At 35.0% G+C, this 20387-nt stretch overlaps 4 protein-coding genes across 4 annotated transcripts; 1 reads left to right on the top strand and 3 right to left on the bottom strand.

Moving 5' to 3' along the window:
• Window positions 1–1771: 1771 nt before the first annotated feature.
• Window positions 1772–3647, bottom strand: LOC129306235 (uncharacterized). The gene is given in 2 exon segments (XM_054946712.1): window positions 1772–3003; window positions 3006–3647. Coding segments are annotated over 2 exon segments (1464 nt in total). The 5' UTR covers window positions 3400–3647; the 3' UTR covers window positions 1772–1933.
• A 4829-nt stretch (window positions 3648–8476) lies between these two features.
• LOC129301876 (L10-interacting MYB domain-containing protein-like) lies at window positions 8477–9279 on the top strand. Its single transcript, XM_054940497.1, has 2 exons — window positions 8477–8794; window positions 8875–9279. Exons 1-2 carry the CDS (start codon window positions 8477–8479, stop codon window positions 9277–9279), a joined length of 723 nt encoding a protein of 240 aa, XP_054796472.1.
• A 6573-nt stretch (window positions 9280–15852) lies between these two features.
• LOC129306664 (probable galacturonosyltransferase-like 4) lies at window positions 15853–17911 on the bottom strand. Its single transcript, XM_054947368.1, has one exon. The coding sequence runs from the start codon at window positions 16991–16993 to the stop codon at window positions 16145–16147; it is 849 nt and encodes a 282-aa protein (XP_054803343.1). The 5' UTR covers window positions 16994–17911; the 3' UTR covers window positions 15853–16144.
• A 273-nt stretch (window positions 17912–18184) lies between these two features.
• LOC129306672 (methyl-CpG-binding domain-containing protein 4) lies at window positions 18185–20353 on the bottom strand. Its single transcript, XM_054947380.1, has 2 exons — window positions 20143–20353; window positions 18185–18840 (listed from the first exon to the last, which is right to left on the bottom strand). The coding sequence occupies exons 1-2, from the start codon at window positions 20209–20211 to the stop codon at window positions 18334–18336; spliced, it is 576 nt and encodes a 191-aa protein (XP_054803355.1). The 5' UTR covers window positions 20212–20353; the 3' UTR covers window positions 18185–18333.
• Window positions 20354–20387: the final 34 nt, after the last annotated feature.

Here is a 20387-nt window from a genome sequence, read left to right as displayed (position 1 = left end):
ATTGTCACATTTGCTTGATGTGTGTTTGACTATTTGTGTCAATAATAACACTTTCCCAATTCCCATGATGATTACAAAGACGAGCTCATTTTAAAATTTGAGCCATTCATTGAAAAAGAAAAGAAAAGAGACGGGCGGTTTCGGTTTTATTTATATTAAAATTTCAATATTTTTTTAAATAAAAAATGCTCTAAAATTAAAGCTTTTTAACTAACAATTTTTATTTTGCCTTGGATGCATCGACATCACTCGGGTGTCCATGAGAGAAGCAACCAATCCAGACCCATACCCGCCGCCATTGCATAAAGTGATAAAACCAAATGGAAGCATCATTGAACGGATGAAAAGAAAAAAGAAAATAAACCACTCATAAAGAGATTAGCCAATTTTGGGACTGAGAAAAAACTTATCTGTAACTTTTCTCATCTCTTGACTGTTAAATAAAATCTATGCTGGTTAAAAAAAAGTTAAAATAAAAATCTATGTATAATATATATCTCTTTACAATTAATAACTTACAAAGTTTCATGCAAAACATGAAACCTATTGTCCAGATTTTAGTTAAAAACAAAAAGCGCATGATTTTTTAAGATGAATATATAACTACTTAATTAAACTAGACATGTTTCACCTTGAAGGGAACCAGAATGCTTCTCACAAAATAAAATGCAACTTATGGCAGTTGTTATGTATGTCGCATTTCTATGCTACCTGTAATGATCCCATTTCATCTTTCATGCGCCATGTGCCAATACCCAATAATTCATTCAAAGTGGAAGCCAGCAAAACCAAAACTATCAGAATCCGGACTAATAAACAGTATAAGAACGAAAGCTGACCTCATCAACCAATCGTTTGTCATGTTCAAAAACTTCAACCCGCGTTCCAGGTAGAAAGCGTTTATTAAGCATCGGATGGAAGAACCCCCTCCCCCTCCTCAAACATCATTTTCCTGCACTATGTTTATGCCACAGCCACAAGAAAAAAGAGAATTTCGTCCCTTTTTTCATATCAGAAGACTAAGAAAACATACATATAATTCCATGGAGTCCAATTACAATACGGGAAACCCACAAAGGTCGCCAGAGCAGTGCAAAATATTTGCAACTATATATTGGTTAAACTTTCCTCACAAATAACAAGCCAATCCTCATAGAAGTCTAAACAAATCGAATCATTAATCGCTCATTGGTTTTAGACCAAGCTTGTACCAGGGCAGGACATACCTTGAGAATTATGCTACCTGGAGAAAATTATAAACACAAGAAGAATAGCTTCAATCACCACTGCTTAATTCCTGCAAAGATTGAGGAGCTCATAGAGCCGTGTCTGGCAGCTATAATTAAAAATGCACCGAAAGTTGATCCTCCCACATCTAGTATCAGAGATCAGGCTTGAAAATCAGCAGGTGCAAGCCTCATTAAGTTCCTTCCTTGTGCATACAAATGGCAATGAGCTCTATCATTTGATGCATCAACAAGCATCCCTTTGATGTCGTTATCATAGAAAATTTGTCAAAAACGATATAAACAGCAAGCTCATCTAGAACAGAACTTCATTTATGAAGTTATCATCACTTGGATTCAAAAAAGATGAATTTATTGGTCACTTACTGATGCTAATCAAATAGAAGAAGGGCAACTGTGGAAGGCAAAAGCTTCCTATCAATTGAGAAGAGAAAACAAGACAGCAAATATATAAGTTAGCAGGGACAATATTCTGATGCGTTAAAATTACTGGCGAAAAATGAACAAAACCACAAGCAATAGTATCAGAGAAACAGTTGCTTTTAATACATTCATAGAAAAAAGACAACATTACTACAGTATTAATTTTTACAAACATAAACAAAAGAAATGGCAAATTTCCCTAACAAAGGCAAACTAGCATATATATCTTTCGAAGAAGTCAAAAGGCAAATGCATCAAATATATCAAGCCTTGGCGGGCTTCTCATCATCATCATCTTCAATGTCCCAACTCAAGTCTTCATCATCTTCTGCAGCACTCAGGCGCTTCCGCAAATCAACTTTGTTTGGGCTACCACTCTGAGTCGTTTTCTTTTCTTCGATAGAACTAAGATCCTCAATCTCATCCCACCCAAGGTCTTCCTCCTCCGGTGCCGAGTGCTGGCTTGAAACTAGTGAAGAATCATTATCTTTAATGGAAGATTTGCCATCATCAGCCTTTCTTTCTGCCACCAATTTTGAGTCAGACTCTGTTGCCGAGTAATTCTTGTTGACCACAGCCTTCCCTTCAGATATTGATTCACCACCTGCTTCCTTAATATTAATATTGCTTCCATCATCCGCTTGATGAACAACTTCTACTTTCTCAGCTTTAGATTCCTCAACATACTTATCCCCCTTGTTCCCAATCTGCTTATCATGCAATGAGTCGTCTCTCCTTTCTATTGTAGATTCCTCCCCCAAACGATGCTCCTGTTCCACATTAGAAATATTTGTTCCCACCTTGCTAGTAGAAGAGCTTCCAACTTGCAGCTCTGTATCCACACTTTTTTCCAAAACTTCACCACCTACGTTTTTCTTGTTGAGGTCCGGCTTAGCTTGAACTTCAAACCCCTTGTCACCATCATCATCTTCGAAATCCCAGCTCAAATCCTCATCTTCAAATGACGCTCTCCCTACAAGCCTAGCCCTCAATTCCTCGGCTTTCTTAAGCCTAGAAACTTTATAATAATACCTATACCAGAAAGTTTTATGATCAACGCTATTTGGGACAACCCTTCTGTAGATACTCTCCATTTCACCATTTTCTCTGAGATAATTCTCAAATTCTTCTTGTTTTCCCTCCAACGAAAACTCCGATTTCCACTTACTATAGTCATTTAAATCATCGGGCTCCTCACAATAAGTACTAGCATCGCCCTGAATACCATGGACCTGAGCATCAAATCTACTATAGGCTTTCAAATTTACGCTCTTATCGCCACTGAATTTCTGATTATTGACGTTGTTATTATCTGAATCAGATTCAAGTGCGAGATTGCATCCTTACCTTGAGAGATGATCTGAGCCGTGTTTTTCACTAAAGAGTTACCAAACTCATCAAAGGCATGACCGACCGTTTCCAGAGAATCCTGAGCAACCTCAATCTCCTTTTTCAACCCCGTTCCAAATTCCTGCAGGTCACGACGATAAGTCTCGATGATTGATTCAGATTTAACGGTCAAGGTTCTAATCAGACCCCCAAAGTTCCACCCGGCAGCATCAGAATCATTAGTGCTTGAGCTGATCACCGATCCATGTTCAATTGGCGAGGAATCGCGATGAGGGCCATCTCGCCCTTCGTTTTGCAGTGCATTATTGGGGATCTGAGATGTGGATTCGGATGGAGGAGGATCTGGTTCGTCGGAGAAAACTGATTTGAAGAAATTCATGATGAATCGCGAAATAAAGAATCACGGAGATTGGAATGCTGAATTAAAATAAGTGAGAACTGAGAATAGAAGATTTATGTATAAATCATGGATGTAGATTAAAAACAGATGAATTCGTCGCCGTTACTGCAATGCGTATGGTGCGGACACGGCCGTTGGATGGTCGACGTCCGGTGAAAGGAAAGAGAAGACGAGAGAGTCCGTACCAGACTGGTTTTCATCCAGAATATGCCCTAGCCGCAACGTTGAGCCGAAGTTAGTTATATCTAATCTGAATAAGAAAATTTAGATAAAAAATCATTAGTTGTTGTATTGATGTGAATTGATTTGGCATCCGTTATGATTAATTCGATATGATTTTAAGATGTGCGATTACAAATTTAAATTTTTGGCCAAAAAAAAAGATTACAAATATAAATTAGAGTAGATAATTGTTTCATATTATAACAGGATCATGATACCGTGATTTAGGGTCTGTTTAGCAATTTTACTTTTTCATATTTAAAAAGCAAATTTTATTTTAGAATATCGGAAGTTATTTGGATAAAAAACACATCTAAACTGTAACTAAAAATAAATTTAAAAAATATAATTATTTAAATTTTTTAAAAAATAAATTTAAAAAGTGAGATATTATTTGATCATAATACTTAAATTTAATCTCTCCTTCTTTTATTTAAAAAAATAATTAATTCATTAAAAATATAATTATGATCTTAATAATAATAATTAGGTATTAAATTTTTAGCATTATAAATTAAATAATTAATCATATTAATTTTTAGCATTAATCAATAATAAAAATGACAAATTAAAAAGTAAAAATAACTAAAGACCAAGTTTTTAGCACTATATCAAAATTTATGTTATTTAAAATCTTTATCACATTTTTTAAGTGTTTCAAATATATTAAATTTGTATAATAAAAATTAAAAATTATTATAAATTAATGTTCCTTCAATAATTATATATCCAAAAGCACATTTTACTATCATAATTCAAATAACTTTCAGTATATTAAACCGACTTTAAAAAAATGCATTCAAACACAAATTTCATCATAACAACTGACTTACGCTAAACTCGTTTTTGTCAAACAAGTGTGTGTTTGGTTTTTAGTTTGTCAAAAGTCAATTTGATAAAAGTTCATTTGATAAAAATTAATTTAGTAAAAGTTAGTTATTGTAACGAAGTTTGTGTTTGAATATATTTTTTTTAAAAGTCAGTTTGATAAACTGAAAATTGTTTGGATTAATAAAAATTTGTGCTTTTAAAATATACTTTTTTAATATGCAATGACAAAAAATGACATTGATTTATGATAAATTGTAATTTCTATTATACAAATATAATATATTAAAAATGATTAAAAAATGTGAAACAAATTTAAAATAATATAAAATTTAAAATGTTAAACAATAAGAATAAAAAACATAAAATTTAATATTGAAAAAAATTATATAACAAATAGTTAAACATTCATTAATATTGACCAGTTATATGATTAACAATTCGATATGTAATATACAATTTGATTTCTAATAAAATTTCAAACTCTATTTATCTCTCTATCTAGTGGGGTACTATTTCAATATTTTTTTCCAACAAACTTTGGGCTTTATTTGGTAATTTTTTCAAAGAGATTATTATATCATTCTCTCCCTTCTTCCTTGTCATTGATACACATAACAAAATAAGCGATGACTTGTGCTGTTTCTTTGCTTTTCTTCTCCTCCCCATTGCATTAGTTTCGGTTCTATTATTAGCATGCATGTCTCCTTAGCATCAGAAAGTTGTCCACTCCCCTTCCTTTTGTTGTTTGTTCATTTCTGTCTAGTATTGTAGCTAAATTTTTTTTGTATTCTTCACTATTGTGTGGCTGAAAGAGAAACAAAGTGTCTTTCTTTGGTGATACACACATAGAAGAGAGAATGGGAGATTAGTTCTGAAACACATGTTGACTCCTGAGCCCGAGCACGAGAAAGACAAAACTCAGAAGGGGGTATCATGGTCATTTTAATGCTTACATGCTCAAAGTCCATTTCAAAAGTTACAAAACAAAGCTTTTGAATTTTTCCATTTTGTCTCATTTTCAAAATCCTTTTTAAAAGTCAGTTTTATATGATAAATGGACGCCAAGCAACATTTGACTTCCTAAAAGTAAAAAGTAGTATTATGAATGTCAAACGTAGAGAAACCAAACGCACCCTAAACTTTTACCAAATAAATTTTTGATAAACTAAAAATTAAACATAAATTTATTTTGTTATATTGATGTGAATTGAATTGGCATAGAATAACATAGATGTTTAGATGTTTTTAGCAAAGAAAAAAAAAAGGAAAACATATGTGTGTTCTTATAGTTTACTCCCTTCATTCAAAAATATAAAGCATTTTTTGAGGAGTTGAATATTCAAAAATGTAAGGTATTTTTAATCTTTCGAGGTGTAATTATTGCTTTTTTTTTAAAAAAAGTCCCTATTGATAAATGACTTTATATTTATTATAGAGTATTTAATAGAAATAAATATAAAAAGATAGAGTTAGTTTAAAAGTAGATAACTACTTTATTGAGAATAAAATTTAATTAAAAATATTTTATATTTTTAAATAGAGAAAGTATATCAATTTTTAATTAAGTTCATTTAATTTTATTTGTTGAAATTGAGCCTTTGTATTTTTATACATTAAACAAAGGCCTGTGCAAAGAACCCAAGAATTCGATCTATTCGGTTCTGCTAGGTGACATTGGACTGGGTTTCAACCCGGTGAAATTCAGCCTGACCAAGTGGGAGACTAAGACCGAGTTGTACACTAGGTTAGATTGGGTACTGGGTTAAAGGTCTTGATTGATTGGCCTGGTCTGACCCGGGGTATATTTTATTTTTCCTTGAACAAAGTTGATCTTGTGCATTTGCTTTCGGGAGATAATAGAAGTTTCTTGAAGCGCTAAAATTAGATAAACATTTTCACTATCTCTTAGATATTTCTACTTTCTTTTTTATCGTCAAGTTTCATCTCCCTCCTTTCTCTTCGACGATGCGGCTATTCACATAATCTAATCTCTACCGTACTTTCATTGTGAAGACTACCTAGACCACCATTTCTATTCAGGTTAATCTTCCTCTCCATATCACTTGATGCATGCTTCAAACTCCATTTGCTCTATATAACTCTTTATTTGTCATTTTCACCAGCCCCCTACTTCGCATCTCTTTTTTTGTTCATTATTGTGTGAAGAAAGGACAATGCTGCATAAAGATGAGATCTTTTTTATATAATCAGTGTGTCTTGGTAGAGAAATAGGGTAAAGGTGGTTCTTTTTATTTTAAAATATTTTTTATGATCCTTCATTTGACTATCAGAGCAATAGCTTAACTTGATCTACAACTTTGGCTTCGTTTTGTGTAGTGTTTGTCCCAATAACGGGAACCATAGGGTTTGGGCTTCTCTTTAATGGCTGACAAACTATGAAAAGGTTAAATAAAGTATATATGTTACTAATGGTAGGGATCATGTTATTGTTACCTTCACATGTTTGCCACGAGAAGGGGGTGTGTGTGTGTGTGTTTCAAAGCATTCATTGAAAGGATAGAGCTTTTGAATGTTTGGTAATTATTTACTAAAAAGGACTTTCAATTTTCAATGCTCAAAAAGGACCAAAATGAATATGTAAATGTTAAAGTTTCGAACAAATAAATGTTCTAATGGTTTTCAATGTGTTTGTATGGTTCCAACATGAGCTTCTATTGTCGAAAGTTTATGAATTATGGTGTTTGCTTTAACGGGTTCTACCGCTGTTAGAATCAATATATTAGTGCCCGTTTGGTTTGCGTCAAGAATCGATTTTTTGGGGTTTAATCGATTTTCAAAACAAAATTTGCCAAACAGTAGAAAAATGCAATAATCGATTAGGGAGGTTAAACGCGCGTTAATTCTTAATCTACCAAAACCAGCTTCAGCTTTAAGCTTTTTACCGTTATTCACGTGCTCTTTATCTGTGCCCTTCACGTGATTGAGTTCTCTTCTTTCTGATCCTCGTTTGTCTTCTATCAGTCGCAGCTTTCTTTCTGTGATCTCCTCTTTCGTTCAGCTCACCAGTCGGTCCTCACGGTGGTGCCGCCGCTCTGTCGTCGTCCAGCCATCCCCAACTTAGTCACCGTCCACCATCTCCCGTCGTGCCGTTTTTGCCGTCGTCCACCCACCTCCAACAGGTGTGCCGTCTCACAGTCGGTTCTCACAGTCTTTCGACCATCTTCCAACTCTGTGCAGATCTATGGTCCTTGTGGCGTCACCTCCTCCGTCCACCGTCTCTGAGTTGCTTCCAGTGGTGGTGATCTCTTGCTATAGTCGAGGAAGGCAGTAAGCTTTATCTATACTCTGTTTCCTCGATCTGCTCATGGTCCTCCGTCCGTCGTTGATCTGCTGGTGGTCCTCCGTCAGTCGCTGATCTGCTCGTGGTCCTCCGTCCGTCGCTGATCTGCTCGTGGTCTTCTTCAGTCGGTCTAACTCAGAGGTAAGTGATCTTCGCTTTTTGGACGATCTTGTTCAGGTTTGATCTTGGTCAAATTTTGTTTTCCTCTCCACTCTGATCTATGCATGGATAGATTTGTTCTCGGGATTGCTGGCTTAGTTTTGTGTGGCTTGAACCATTTACAACTCTTGAACATTTGCAAATAATAAGATGGGTGAAAGTTGATTTTTTTATGCTATTTCTGTGTTAGTTTTGTGCCTAGTTGAACTCTGTGCTGAACATGGGAGACCTGTTAAAAGTTAATTTTGTAGCTATTGAAACTTGATTTTAGTCAAAATCTATGCATTTGCAAATTGTGGGAAAGCTGGTGAAAGTTAATTTTGTGCCAAGTCGAACTCTTTGCTGTTTTTGGTTTGTGATCACTGATTACTGGAGCTTTATTCTCAAACATTATGTTTTGCATATATAGGGGTCATTTAGTCAAATTTTTTGCTGTGTGAGTCTCTGTTGAATTTGGCTCCTCTAAAAATTGCCAAGTTTTTATCATGTAATATTTTAATTATAATTCCTATAATTAATATGTTAGTTTTTTTACATAGTATTATGAGTAACAATAAGTCAAAAGCTTCATGGGATCGAAGAAATACTAGAATCTTTATTGACATTTGTTTGGACCAAGCTCGAAAATCGCAAAGAAATGGTGGTAGTTTTATCAAAGCAGGATGGCTCAGCATAATTTCTACCTTCAATGAGAAGACTGGACAGAAATATGACAGACAACAATTCAAGAATAAGTGGGATAATATGAGAAAAGAGTGGGTACTGTGGAATAAGTTAGTTTCAAGTGAGACAGGATTGGGTTGGGATTATGCAAACAATACTGTGGATGCTTCAGACGATTGGTGGGAGAAGAAGATATTGGTATGATCTTATTATATGAGGCTTTATATTTATTTTATTTATTTATGTATTCTGTAATATTATTGATAATTTATGTGCAGGAAAATCCATTATATGAGAAATTCAGACATAAAGGATTACCATTTGCCAATGAATTAACCGAGTTGTTCCAAGGTACTATCGCCAATGGACCTAGAGCATGGGCACCTTCAAGTGGAGTTTTGCCTAACATTTACAATAGGAATGAAGGTGAGGATGAAGAGGTGTATCAGCCTGATATGGCAAATGAGGGTATTGATTTGGAGGAAAGTTCAGGAGATAGTGATGAGATCTTAGGAACTACTGGAGTAAGCGGTGAATTTAATAGAGTAGTTTTAAATGCTTCTCAAGGAACCTTAAGTGGAAGCAGTGGTAAAAGGAAGAGGGGCGAAAGCAGTAACGGTAGAAAGAAGAACAAGTTATCTAGTACAAGTCAAATAGCAGATGCAATGAGTGTGATAGCTTAGACAACAAAGGAAGAATCTCAACAGGCCAAGGAAACATCAATTTCCGAAGTCATGTCTATGTTAAACAATGGGAAGAAGTTGCAACTAATAAACATTGGGTTTCACGATGCATGTCACTCTTCATGTCCCGAGAGGTTAGGGTGATGTTTTTGACGATGAAGGATGATAAAGAAAGCGTTTTGGAGTGGTTGAGATATGAATGTTACAAAAATGGTTGATTATTGGAGTTTTAAAACTTATTATGAGTATATGATCTTACTTAAAAAGTAATCTAACATGTTTGTATTATATTGTAGAATTTAACTTATGTAGCCTCTTGAACTACTTATGTACTTTTTATATATGGTAATCGAGTATTACAATGTTGTGGAAAAGTCATTGGTATTTCTATAGATGACTTATTTAGATGTATCTATAATTGAAATTAAGTGCACATATTATTTATGTGTTTGGCTACAGATAGCAAGACATATGGAAGAGTCATCTAAAAAAAGGCTAAATAGAGCCCAAAAAGTTAGTGCTCTCATTGGGTTGTATGCAACAAGATATTTGTGCAAAGAGCCACGAAGAAATAGTGAATATACAGGTCATTTATGGGTGAATGAAATTTTAGAAAGACACCCAGTTCGTTGCTATAAAATATTTAGAATGGAACCACATGTGTTCCATCAATTATGTAGTGAATTGACACGGCATGGATTGAAGGATACTAGGCGAATGAGAGTACAGGAGATGGTGGCAATTTTTTTAAATACAATTGGATATGGGTTGGGAAATAGGATGGCACAAGAAAGATTTCAACATTCAGGAGAGACTATTCATAGACATTTTCATAAAGTTTTAATGGCTTTCTCGAAACTTGCAATGGAATATATTAAACCACAAGACAAGTCCTTTCGTCATGTATCAAATAAAATAGAAAATGATAAGCGATATTGGCCATTCTTTAAAAATGCCATTGGAGCAATTGATGGCACACATATTCCATGTGTAGTCCCTGCTAGTGAAAAATCAAAATATATTGAAAGAAAAGGAATCCCTACGCAAAATGTAATGGCTGTGTGTGATTGGGACATGTGCTTTACTTTTGTCTTGGCCGGATGGGAGGGCACTGCACATGATGCTCGCATTTTTCAACATGCCCTGACAGCTCGATCCATGAACTTTCAACACCCGCCTTCAGGTATTTTTGTTTGTTCAATTTATTTGTGTTAGACTTTCCAGCTTACAGGCATTGATAGTAATTTTTTTAACAAGGTAAATATTATTTGGTGGATGCTGGTTATCCAACACCAAATAGATATCTTAGTCCGTATAGACGGGAACGCTACCATCTTCCTGATTTTAGAAGATCAACTGGATTTGCAAATAATAACGAGGTCTTTAATTATTTTCATTCAAGTTTACGATGCACAATAGAAAGAACATTTGGAGTTTGGAAGAAGAGGTTTGCAATTTTACGCAACATGCCTAGCTATGACTACGATATACAAGTTCAAATCGTTGTTGCATCAATGGCGATACATAATTTTATTAGAAGACACTCTAACTCTGACGCTGATTTTATGCATCATGAGATGGAAGATCAGGAAGACTATGAGGACCAAGAAGACCATGGCGTTGATGGATATTCATCCATGACATCCTCTTCATCAGCTATGACTAGTATTCGTGATATTATTAGGGACCAACTTGTATATTATCATCTTCATTAGTTGTTGTAAAATTACTGTTTTATATTTAAGAATTTAATTTTCTTGTCTTTTATTGAATTTATTTTAAGCAAGATATATTTAGTTATTTATTTACATAAATTTAAATGTTAATATTAATATAATTTAAATTTTTAATTAATTATATATGTAGTTTAAATAATATATTTTGCTTTTTAAATAAAATGTAACAACTTTAATACTATTACATACAAATCTATCATTAATTTAAATTTAAAAAACAATGTCCTTTATGGTAATTTAAACAGCTAAAATTGATTCTAAAAAAATTATCCAAACATCTTCAGTTCTGTTAAAATTAATTTTAGAAAAACAGCATCCAAACATATTGCGTTCTAATATAATCAATTATGATTAAAATCTACCACTTAATCAATTATTTTCATAATCTATTATGTCCAACTGAAATCCAAACGGAGCCTTAATGAAATGTACTTTTAATGTTATTAGCTTTAGGACATCTAGATTATGCAGAAACTATAGCTAACTATACATGCCACTGATTTAGCATAATCTTTATTCTTTTAAACTTTTTTTGAATTTCTCATTCCTTCCTTCACTTGTTTTTTTTTTCAATTGCAGCATTATGTATTTATTTAAAATGACAGATTAAGTGTCTAAAGCAGAAGCAGATCCACCTATCACCAATTTGAATGCTAATAGTGATAATGGAGTACCCATTCCTACACAGCCTTGTGCTCCTATTCCATCCGCAAAAGCTGTAGCTAAAGGGGATAGGGGAAAAAAGAGAAAAGAAATGGGGAACAAACCACCAAAACCTTATGAAGTTTGGGTTTATTTTGTCAAACACCCCATAGATGAAACATGTAACATCTGAAAAAAATTTATCACGATTAATTATCCTAATGAGTGTAATTATTGAGTTGATGAGGTGTGTGATCAGAGAGACCTAATTGATGTGAATTATTATAATTTTAATCTTAAAAGTGAGTCCGAATTGATGGCGGGCTACCTGAGTAAGAGAAGAGGAAGAAAAGTAAAAGTTTGTTCTCTGTGTCACATGTTGCAATTGTGGCTCTAAATATTTTGAATGACTTTTTTTAGTTGTTGCTAGCTGGCTTAAATAGTTCTCTTTTGTTTTTTATTTTTTGTGATTGGCTAGCTAGGATACCTTTTTTTGTGATTATGGACTAACCCTTGACTCTTTTGTTGTAAATGATAAGAATTAGGATAGATTGACTTGTTATTATGATTATGGATAAGCTCTTTTGTTATAAATGATCAAGCATGCCTAGAATGAAAACAGCATCCTCTATTATATTTAATGTTTACTTTTGCTATTAGATTATGGAGCATTCCTTCACGGTTTGTGTTGCATTTGTTTATAAGAAATAGCTATTAGACTTCATTTCAATTATGAGCTCGCGTAATATGTTGGGCTTTATTATTCTTGAAAATTGGTTTGATTTTATTATGATCCGATAGGTTCAATTCTTGAGCAGGGAGGTCTTGTAACCTAGGCTTAGTCTTGTGACCAAACCTGGTCCTGTCTTGGTCTCAGGTCAATCCGAGCAGGACCAGACCTCAGGTCAAAAATTAGTAACCCGACTTCATCAAGACTGGGCATCGAGTGGACTGTAAACCCGGTCTTACCCAATCTTTCAACACTCCTAGTTAAACACATTAATCCTTCCCATAATTAAACCGTGTAAATGCTTTTATACAGTCAAGTAAGGATTTGACACATCAACGTCTCTGGGAGCAGCTCCAGCAAGAACCCCCATCCGCGTCTTCGCCAACTATCTGTGGGGAATTCCCTTTCTTCTCTTGGCCGTTGTATAATTCATCGAAGTCAGAGGCGCTGTTGACGAAGTGAAGCTTTGAAGTTGAAGACTTGCCAGACTTCTATCGGCCATGGCTACTGTTGCTGCGATATGAATGCTCCGAGTTTGACGCCATTGCCGCTGATTGCCTCTTCTTCTTTTTCAGGAAATCCCTCGACATCCTGACGATTTGTTAAAAAGAGCTCATGTTCAGATCCAATAATTTTTTTTTAAAAGCTTTTTCATTGTTTCTTTCTCAAATTGTTCAACGATAGCTTGACCAGAGAAAGACATTGTTCACTTTTCTTGTTTCGTGATTGCAACTTTAAAGGCATTGTGCAAATTAGGCGCCTTGTTAGAATTCTAGTTGTAAGTAAATTGTAAAGAACATCCCATAGAAATTTGAAAGAAATGAGAATAAAATATGAAATAAAGTGAAAGTGAAGACGCTTGCTTAGTAATTTTCTCGCTACACGAAGCCTAAGGTGATGGTGCCATATTGGGGTTGGAAGAAATTTCAGAAAGCAAACCAGCAAGATCATTTCACAGGCGAAGATGTAGATGGGGTTGTTGCCGGAGCTGCTACCAATAAAGATGTTGATGGGTCAGATTCAAAACCTTGACTTGACCGTGTTAAAGCATTTTAATGGTTTAATGATAAGAAGGATTTATGTGTTTAATGGATAAAAAATAAGGAGAATGACAATTAAGAACCTTCTAAGAATATTAATTTTAATTACAGACCATGAAATTTTAAAATCTTAATCCTTAATTATGATAAAAAAAATGCAGTTTGTTAGGTGGAATTTACTATTGTCACTTGAGAATTCATTAATTCAACTTGAGAAAATTTGTAATATGTATTGTGAAAATATAAAACTTCACTTGAAAATTAATTATTTAACAAAAACACTACTTAAGAATTTACTAACTCGACTTGAAAAAATTTTTAACATATATTGTGAAAATATGAAACTCCACTTGAGAATTGATTGTTTAATAAAAAAACATCAATTTGGACAAGTCATTTTTATTAAACAATTAATTCTTAAGTGGGGTTTTATTTTTTCATTATATGCGTTAGAAATTTTTTCAAGTCTAATCAGTAAATTCTCAAGTGATGCTTTTTGTTAAATAATCTATTCCTAAGTAACATTTCATGTTTTTACAATATATGTTAGTAATTTTTTCAAGTTGGGTTAGTGAATTTTCAAGTCGCGTTAGTGAATCCCACCTCACAAATTATATTTTTTTATCACAATCAAGGACCATGGTCTTTAACTGAGATTTTAAAATTTTACGGTTCATAATTAGGATTAATGTTTTTAGAAGATCGTTAATTGTCATTCTCCCTAAAAAATAAAAAATATAAGGATTTACTTCTAACAAATAAACTATGGGAACCTGATTAAAAATTGATATAAACTATAAGAACTCATAGATATATTTTCCCAAAAATATAACATAGATGTTTAGCGGGCCTGGTTCAGCTTATTGTATAAAAAATATTAATTTTTTTAAAAATCTATTTTATAAATTTTTACTATATTTGTTAAATTTTAAAAATAATTAGAATTAAAAAATAAATTTATAATTATTTTAAGAAGCTACTTCACCTAGTTTTTGAAAATGATCCAATGTAGTAAATGAAAAGGAGTATTTAAAGAGGTGAAATGCGTGAAGATTTTACAAAATTTTAAAATAAGATCATAATAAATTATTTTTATAAAACAAAAATTGAGGAAGATATTATAAAATTAGAAAATAACTAATTAATAATTAATTATTTATTATAATAACCAAACATAAAATAATACCTACTTTTTTTTATAAAATCTCTATAAAATAAATCTTTAAATTATCTAAAAATTATTTATTTTTTAATCTTAAAAAAAATGGGCCAAGATTTTCTAATAGTAATTTTTTAATTATCATGTCCTCATTTTATTTATTACAGGATTTCGCATGCAAAGTTTGCCAGGTGAAAATTAGAAGGAAGTGTAAATTGTTTTGACACACAAATCATTATAAAATATGAAAATTATAATATATTATACTATTTATAGATTGTCGGGGAAAAATACTAGTTATAAGTTATAATTAACATATAACATACGTCAGCCCACCAAAAAAAAAAAAACCATATAATATACAACGCTGTGAAAGATGGCAAAAAAAAAAAAAACAAAACAAAAACAAAAACAAAAACAAATTGCGGTGAAATTAAACGGATTCGTGAGATTGACCATTTAGCATGTCAATTGGGCAAGTGTGGATGTGCAAAATGTAGCTCTTTTGAAGTTTTTATTTTATTTATTTTGATAATAACTCTTTTATTTATTTTTTTTCTTTAAAGAATGTGGCTAAATAGTTTTTCAAAGTGAAAATGTTATGCTTGAGCGGTAGTGAATACGAATGCTTATTCAGACATGGAAAGCTATATTCATTTTTCACAATCACATGATATTTTGATGACAGGTTTCAAGATGGACCAAAAATGCAAGTCTCAATTAAAAAATAATTAAATTTAACAATGATACATATCATACTGATATGAGTTGAAAACCTCCTTCGATAGATTGGGTCAAATTTAATTCCGATGGTGCCGTACTGCTGTTCACTCTAATTTGAACAAAGTTGGTTGTGGGGGAGTTCTTAGAGGCAATGAAGGCTTATGGATATAGGCTATTGAGTGGGCTGTTTTACGAAGCCTTCGCTTGGCTTGTGGTATGGTTTCAATTCAACAAGGTAATAATTATTGAGTCCGATTGCTAGATCTTAGCAGATTTACTCAATGGGAGGTATGATCGCCTATACAGTGCAGGCTTAGTACTCTTGGAAATTCAGAGTTTACTCCAGTACATGTGGAGCGTGCAGATAAATTTTGTTCCAAGGGAATAAAATATGGTTGCAGATTCATTGGAAAAAGAAGGAATATCAAGCTCTTCCCTTTTTGATTCGGCTCCCCCATTTTTGGGAGACTTAGTGCTGCAGGAATGTTTGGGATTTTAATCCTTGTCTCCATTTAAATTTTCTAACGAAATTTGGGCTTAGCCTTAAAATAACAATATAATGTATATATGCATTTATTAATTCTGTTACAAATATACAAAATTTTACATAGCCAACAGTTAGATAGCACTATAAATTCGAGCTGGGGAAAAATACTGTGCATCAACATGGAAAGGATATTCAAAGGGGATTTCATCAATTCTCATTCATGTACGTCTCAAGCCAAGTGGATAATTTCACCCAGTTCACATGATAAAAATCGAGTCATATATTTAGTAAGAACCCCAGCTCCATCAAACTGCAAAAAGCTTCACCTTGCCTCTTGATTTGCAGAAGTCAATATTCTTCCAAAGAATGAGCATATGAACGATAGAGATCATAAGGAGCCCAAAGATGATCAACAGGGCAAGGCTTCCTTGCGTCCAATCTCAGCCATGGCTTCCCTTTTCCACTCCAATGCAACAAGCTTATAGGCCCAGGATGCAAGCTCCTGCACTTGCCTTCAACATTGTCCCCTCCCAACCCATGCTGGTTCCACCTATGATCAATCCCTGTTATATTCCCAGCCAACGCCAGCAAAAATGGAGGCAGAGATCCCAAATGATAGATCCTCTTCTGCTTCTGCACTCTCATCCACTCCTCCATCTTCTGCGTGTACCTCCCTTCCCTCCATTTCTCCACGTCCACCACCATCACCCCCGTGTTAAAGTAACAGGGACGACGACCCTCGAATGTCCTCGCCAGTTCTCGCTCCACCCAGAACACGTCCGTGAAGTATCTCGTGAAATTCGCGCCGCAGTATTCCGGTGCTGCAACAACCTTGCCTTCTAAACTTACGTTCCAGAGCTTGGCTATGTCATCTACCACGACGAGATCGGAGTCGAGGTAGATGACCCTCTTGACGCAGCCCGGGATAATGTCGGAAAGGTAGATTCTGGCGTAGTTGAGAGGCTGGTCCAAGGCTTGGCGGATGGACTGGGAGATTTTGGCGCGTACCCGGTTGGATTCGAAGCGGTAAATCTTGAACTTGAGGTAAGGGAAGGTGGATTTGATGGTGAAGAAGACCAGAGGCTGGAACCTAGCCCAGAGGAAATGGAACTCCATGTTTTCGGGACACGTAGAGTGTTTTAACATGGAGAGCACGGCGGCCATGGTGCCTCTGAGGTAATTGGAGTCCAGTGTCATGGCAATGTGGATCCTCTGGGGCTTACACGCCTCTCCATTGCGAAACGCCGGAGCTTCTTGAAAGGCCGCGATTTCGGCGGCGGGGGCCTTGCGGTGAGGATGAGGAGCAAGGACACGAGGCCGACGAGGGGCGGTGGCGCCTGGCTGCAAGGGACCATCATGTCCTGTCCAATAATAGGGGGAAGAGGGAGGGATGGTTAGGGTCTAGGGAGCCATATGGTGAGTAGGATTTAGGAAGAGTGGTTAATTTGAGGGAGTTTTTGGAGTTGTTGAAAGGAGAGAATGATGGATCGTTAATCAGCTATGTAGTTGGTAATAGATTGTGAGGAAGAGAATAAACCTCGGAGAAATTTTAGCCTTTCTGGTACCAGACAAGGTTTCAGTAATTTCAATTTGTTGTCATCCTCGCTATATCTTTGTTCAAACAGTGTCCATTTCCTTGCTATATGCTTTCCAGTGGAAGATTCAGTTTTTATTTTACATTTCTTGCCTGGATTGTGCGTTTAACTGTATACAATGAACTCCCTAAATTTGTAGGCTTTTTTTGTTTAAGAAAAAACGCATATAGCTATAGTCTTGGTTTTTTTTTTTTTTAATGGCCGTTTGATGTTAAGAAAGAAACTGCACCAAGAGACATTACAAGTCATACATTATTGGTTATAGCCTGGTCGGGTATAAGAAAATCAACCAAAATGGCATTCACGTATTTTATTGCGATAAACACTCGAATCTGAAGTTAAATGACCTACTAACGGACCCTTTCTTAAACCATACGTTTTAAGCTTCAATCAAGTCTTCGGTATCAGATTGACCTGTAAATTTTTTCCCAGCATTTTCATCAGATCTACATATACTAGCTTTCTTCCATTTAAGACGTTACCGCGCAATCCAGCAGGAAGTAAAAGAACGTACCCATCCATTCCTTTCTATCTTTCTTTCTTTCTTTCTGGCCAATATCTATCCATTCCTTTCAAAAATTACTTAATAATGGAATATTTGCGGATTACATAGAGTAACAAATTCCAACATTGTTTCTAGGAAGTTTCCAAATTGCATATAATTCAGACACAAGATAAACATGATTTCTGGCATCTTTGTCTAATGGGGGTACTAATATCAACCTATGTAATGCCTGGTCATCCTAAAAATGAGTAAACTCGGTCAGAAAAACAATTTGAAGCGGGATTCACGAACACAAGGTAAACAGGGATTGGGCGGTAAAACTTCGCATATTCAAGAATATTTCAGAATAAAACCGACAGAAAATGACTTTCACTTACTGCCTCTAACTGATTCGTCCCAGAAAAAACATACCAATCAAAAAGACCATCATCCACTGCTCACGATGATGCTTCAACCCGATTATCATCATTTGACATCTTGATCTTTTTTTTAGCAGAATCCTTCTTCCCAACAATCTCAGGAATAGTGTCATGCATTATCTTCGGGGCTGAAAAATCAAAGTCAGAAGCGGATACGTCTTTAATTTCGGGATGCTCTTTTAGATATGACGCTATCTCATTGCGGGTTCTGAGCTTTTTGCCAGTGGGGGTTATGTAATAAGGATCCAGTTTAGAGTAATCTTTTCTCAGCACCAAACTTCTCTTGAAGCCTTCTGGACTCTTTGGGAGGTTAGGCTTGTCGATGACCCATGTTCGAGTGGCATCATACTCGATATCAGCAGGGTCATCACACGATGTATTTGGCTTTCTGTTGCAGTAAAAAGGTTCGTCAACGACATTTTGTCTAATGTCTTCAAACTCCTCTTGTGTATGAATCACCCTCCATTTCAAGCATTCTTGGCACTGTGCAGCAAATATATCAACTGAACCCTGACTCGGCTTTCTCTGAAAGGAATAGCCACCAATTCAGAGAGCAGCAAGATTTTATTAAGAAGGATTGAATTCATTCATCAGAACCAGTAATGAATTTGGGTCTCAAACTTTGCAACCGTAGAATATGCAAAAATGCAAAGCCATCAATAACTCTGTTTCTTGCCTCATTTCTATTTGCAAGAGCCGGAAATTAACCAAGTCATAACAGGAAAACAATTTAACCAGTACTAATGGCTTAGAAAAAATGCAGTCTATGTAAAGTTCATTAAGGAAAACATGACACATGGCATGGAGAATTCAGTTCACCACCAAGGGCACGCAATATGCAATTTGGAGGATAGTCAACCAGTAAGTATTTTGTGAACCCATAAAAACCATTAGCCCAATGGTTAGCAACATCTGTAATAGGTTTTTGCCTATTTCCAATCCATGGGTCGATGTTATGAGAATGAAACCTTGCGCACAATTTTAAGAGTTTTGAAACCATATTCAAATATAAATGCAACATAGCCATGTTCAATTCATTTTAGGAGAGACTTAGACAGTCAACATCACTGAATATCCCCCATGTTATTTAACAAATTTTCCATCCATTATGAATTTAATGCCACGTTAGCATGAGGTTTACAACAAATAGCTGCTTTACTCATCTTGACCGTTTACCCTTTCTTCTTAGTGTAGTTAATGCCACGATGGGCATTTTCATTTCATGTCTTGTATTTGCTTAACTCGCATCTGATGACCATTTGATACATCCCCATTCCCAAACCCTGCTAAAGTTTGTTCCCGTTACAGCCGTGAAGCTAGAAAATTTAGAAGTGCAAGAAACGGAAAAATCTAATGAAAGAACTGAACAAGTGAAGAAACCATCAAAGCCAAGGGGGAAACCAAGTCATATTTTAATTAACACACAGATGCCTTTTGGGGCCAGAAAAAGGAAAAACTCAAATCAAATAGCTCGATGCAAAACTTATCTAGCGCAACGACAGCTCAAAATAACACAACAATCTAATAATTTCATTCTCTTTATTTTCAAATTGCTCCTCTGTTTGATTCCCTAAGGTGAAAAAGCCCTAAGACCAAAATCACACGCCTCATATTTGCTTTCAATTCTGATTCCGGAAAACAAACTATGATGTAAAACCACCATTATCAGGTTATGCCAGTATATATGTCATATTTGAGGTGAGAAAAAAATCACGAAACAAGACCTTTAAAATTTAAGATTCTCAGAAACCTTAGAACCGGATCAAGATGACGATACTCCTTAAATTGATGAATTAAAAGTGACGAACGAGGAGGCGAGTCTCGTACCTTGTTAGGGGACTTCTTAGAATTAGCTTGACCGCCCTTCCCAGAGGCTTTCTCAGACGGCTTCTTCATCTCTCCCCTGTTTCCTTTCCCACCAAATCTCCCCCTCGCTGATAGATGCTGATGCCTCAACAGTAAATTCTCGTGCGAGGGCAACCGGATCGCGCCCTCTTCCAATGCGGCAAGGTAGAAGAGAGTCAAGGCATAGATTCAGCAGACTAGAACAATCTGATCTATTTAAAAGGGCC

This window comes from Prosopis cineraria, unplaced genomic scaffold (genome assembly GCF_029017545.1).
Source record: "Prosopis cineraria cultivar Desert tree isolate PC_DT_omini unplaced genomic scaffold, ASM2901754v1 PC1, whole genome shotgun sequence".
Taxonomy (NCBI): Eukaryota; Viridiplantae; Streptophyta; class Magnoliopsida; order Fabales; family Fabaceae; genus Prosopis; species Prosopis cineraria.
This window is presented reverse-complemented; position numbering and strand designations above follow the sequence as displayed.

Coding starts and splice junctions, on each gene's coding strand:
- LOC129301876 (XM_054940497.1), top strand. CDS start 8,477: ATGAGTAACAATAAGTCAAAAGCTTCATGGGATCGAAGAAATACTAGA. Junction 8,795..8,874: donor GGTGGGAGAAGAAGATATTG/GTATGATCTTAT, acceptor ATTTATGTGCAG/GAAAATCCATTATATGAGAA.
- LOC129306664 (XM_054947368.1), bottom strand. CDS start 16,993: ATGACACTGGACTCCAATTACCTCAGAGGCACCATGGCCGCCGTGCTC.
- LOC129306672 (XM_054947380.1), bottom strand. CDS start 20,211: ATGAAGAAGCCGTCTGAGAAAGCCTCTGGGAAGGGCGGTCAAGCTAAT. Junction 18,841..20,142: donor CTAAGAAGTCCCCTAACAAG/GTACGAGACTCG, acceptor TATTCCTTTCAG/AGAAAGCCGAGTCAGGGTTC.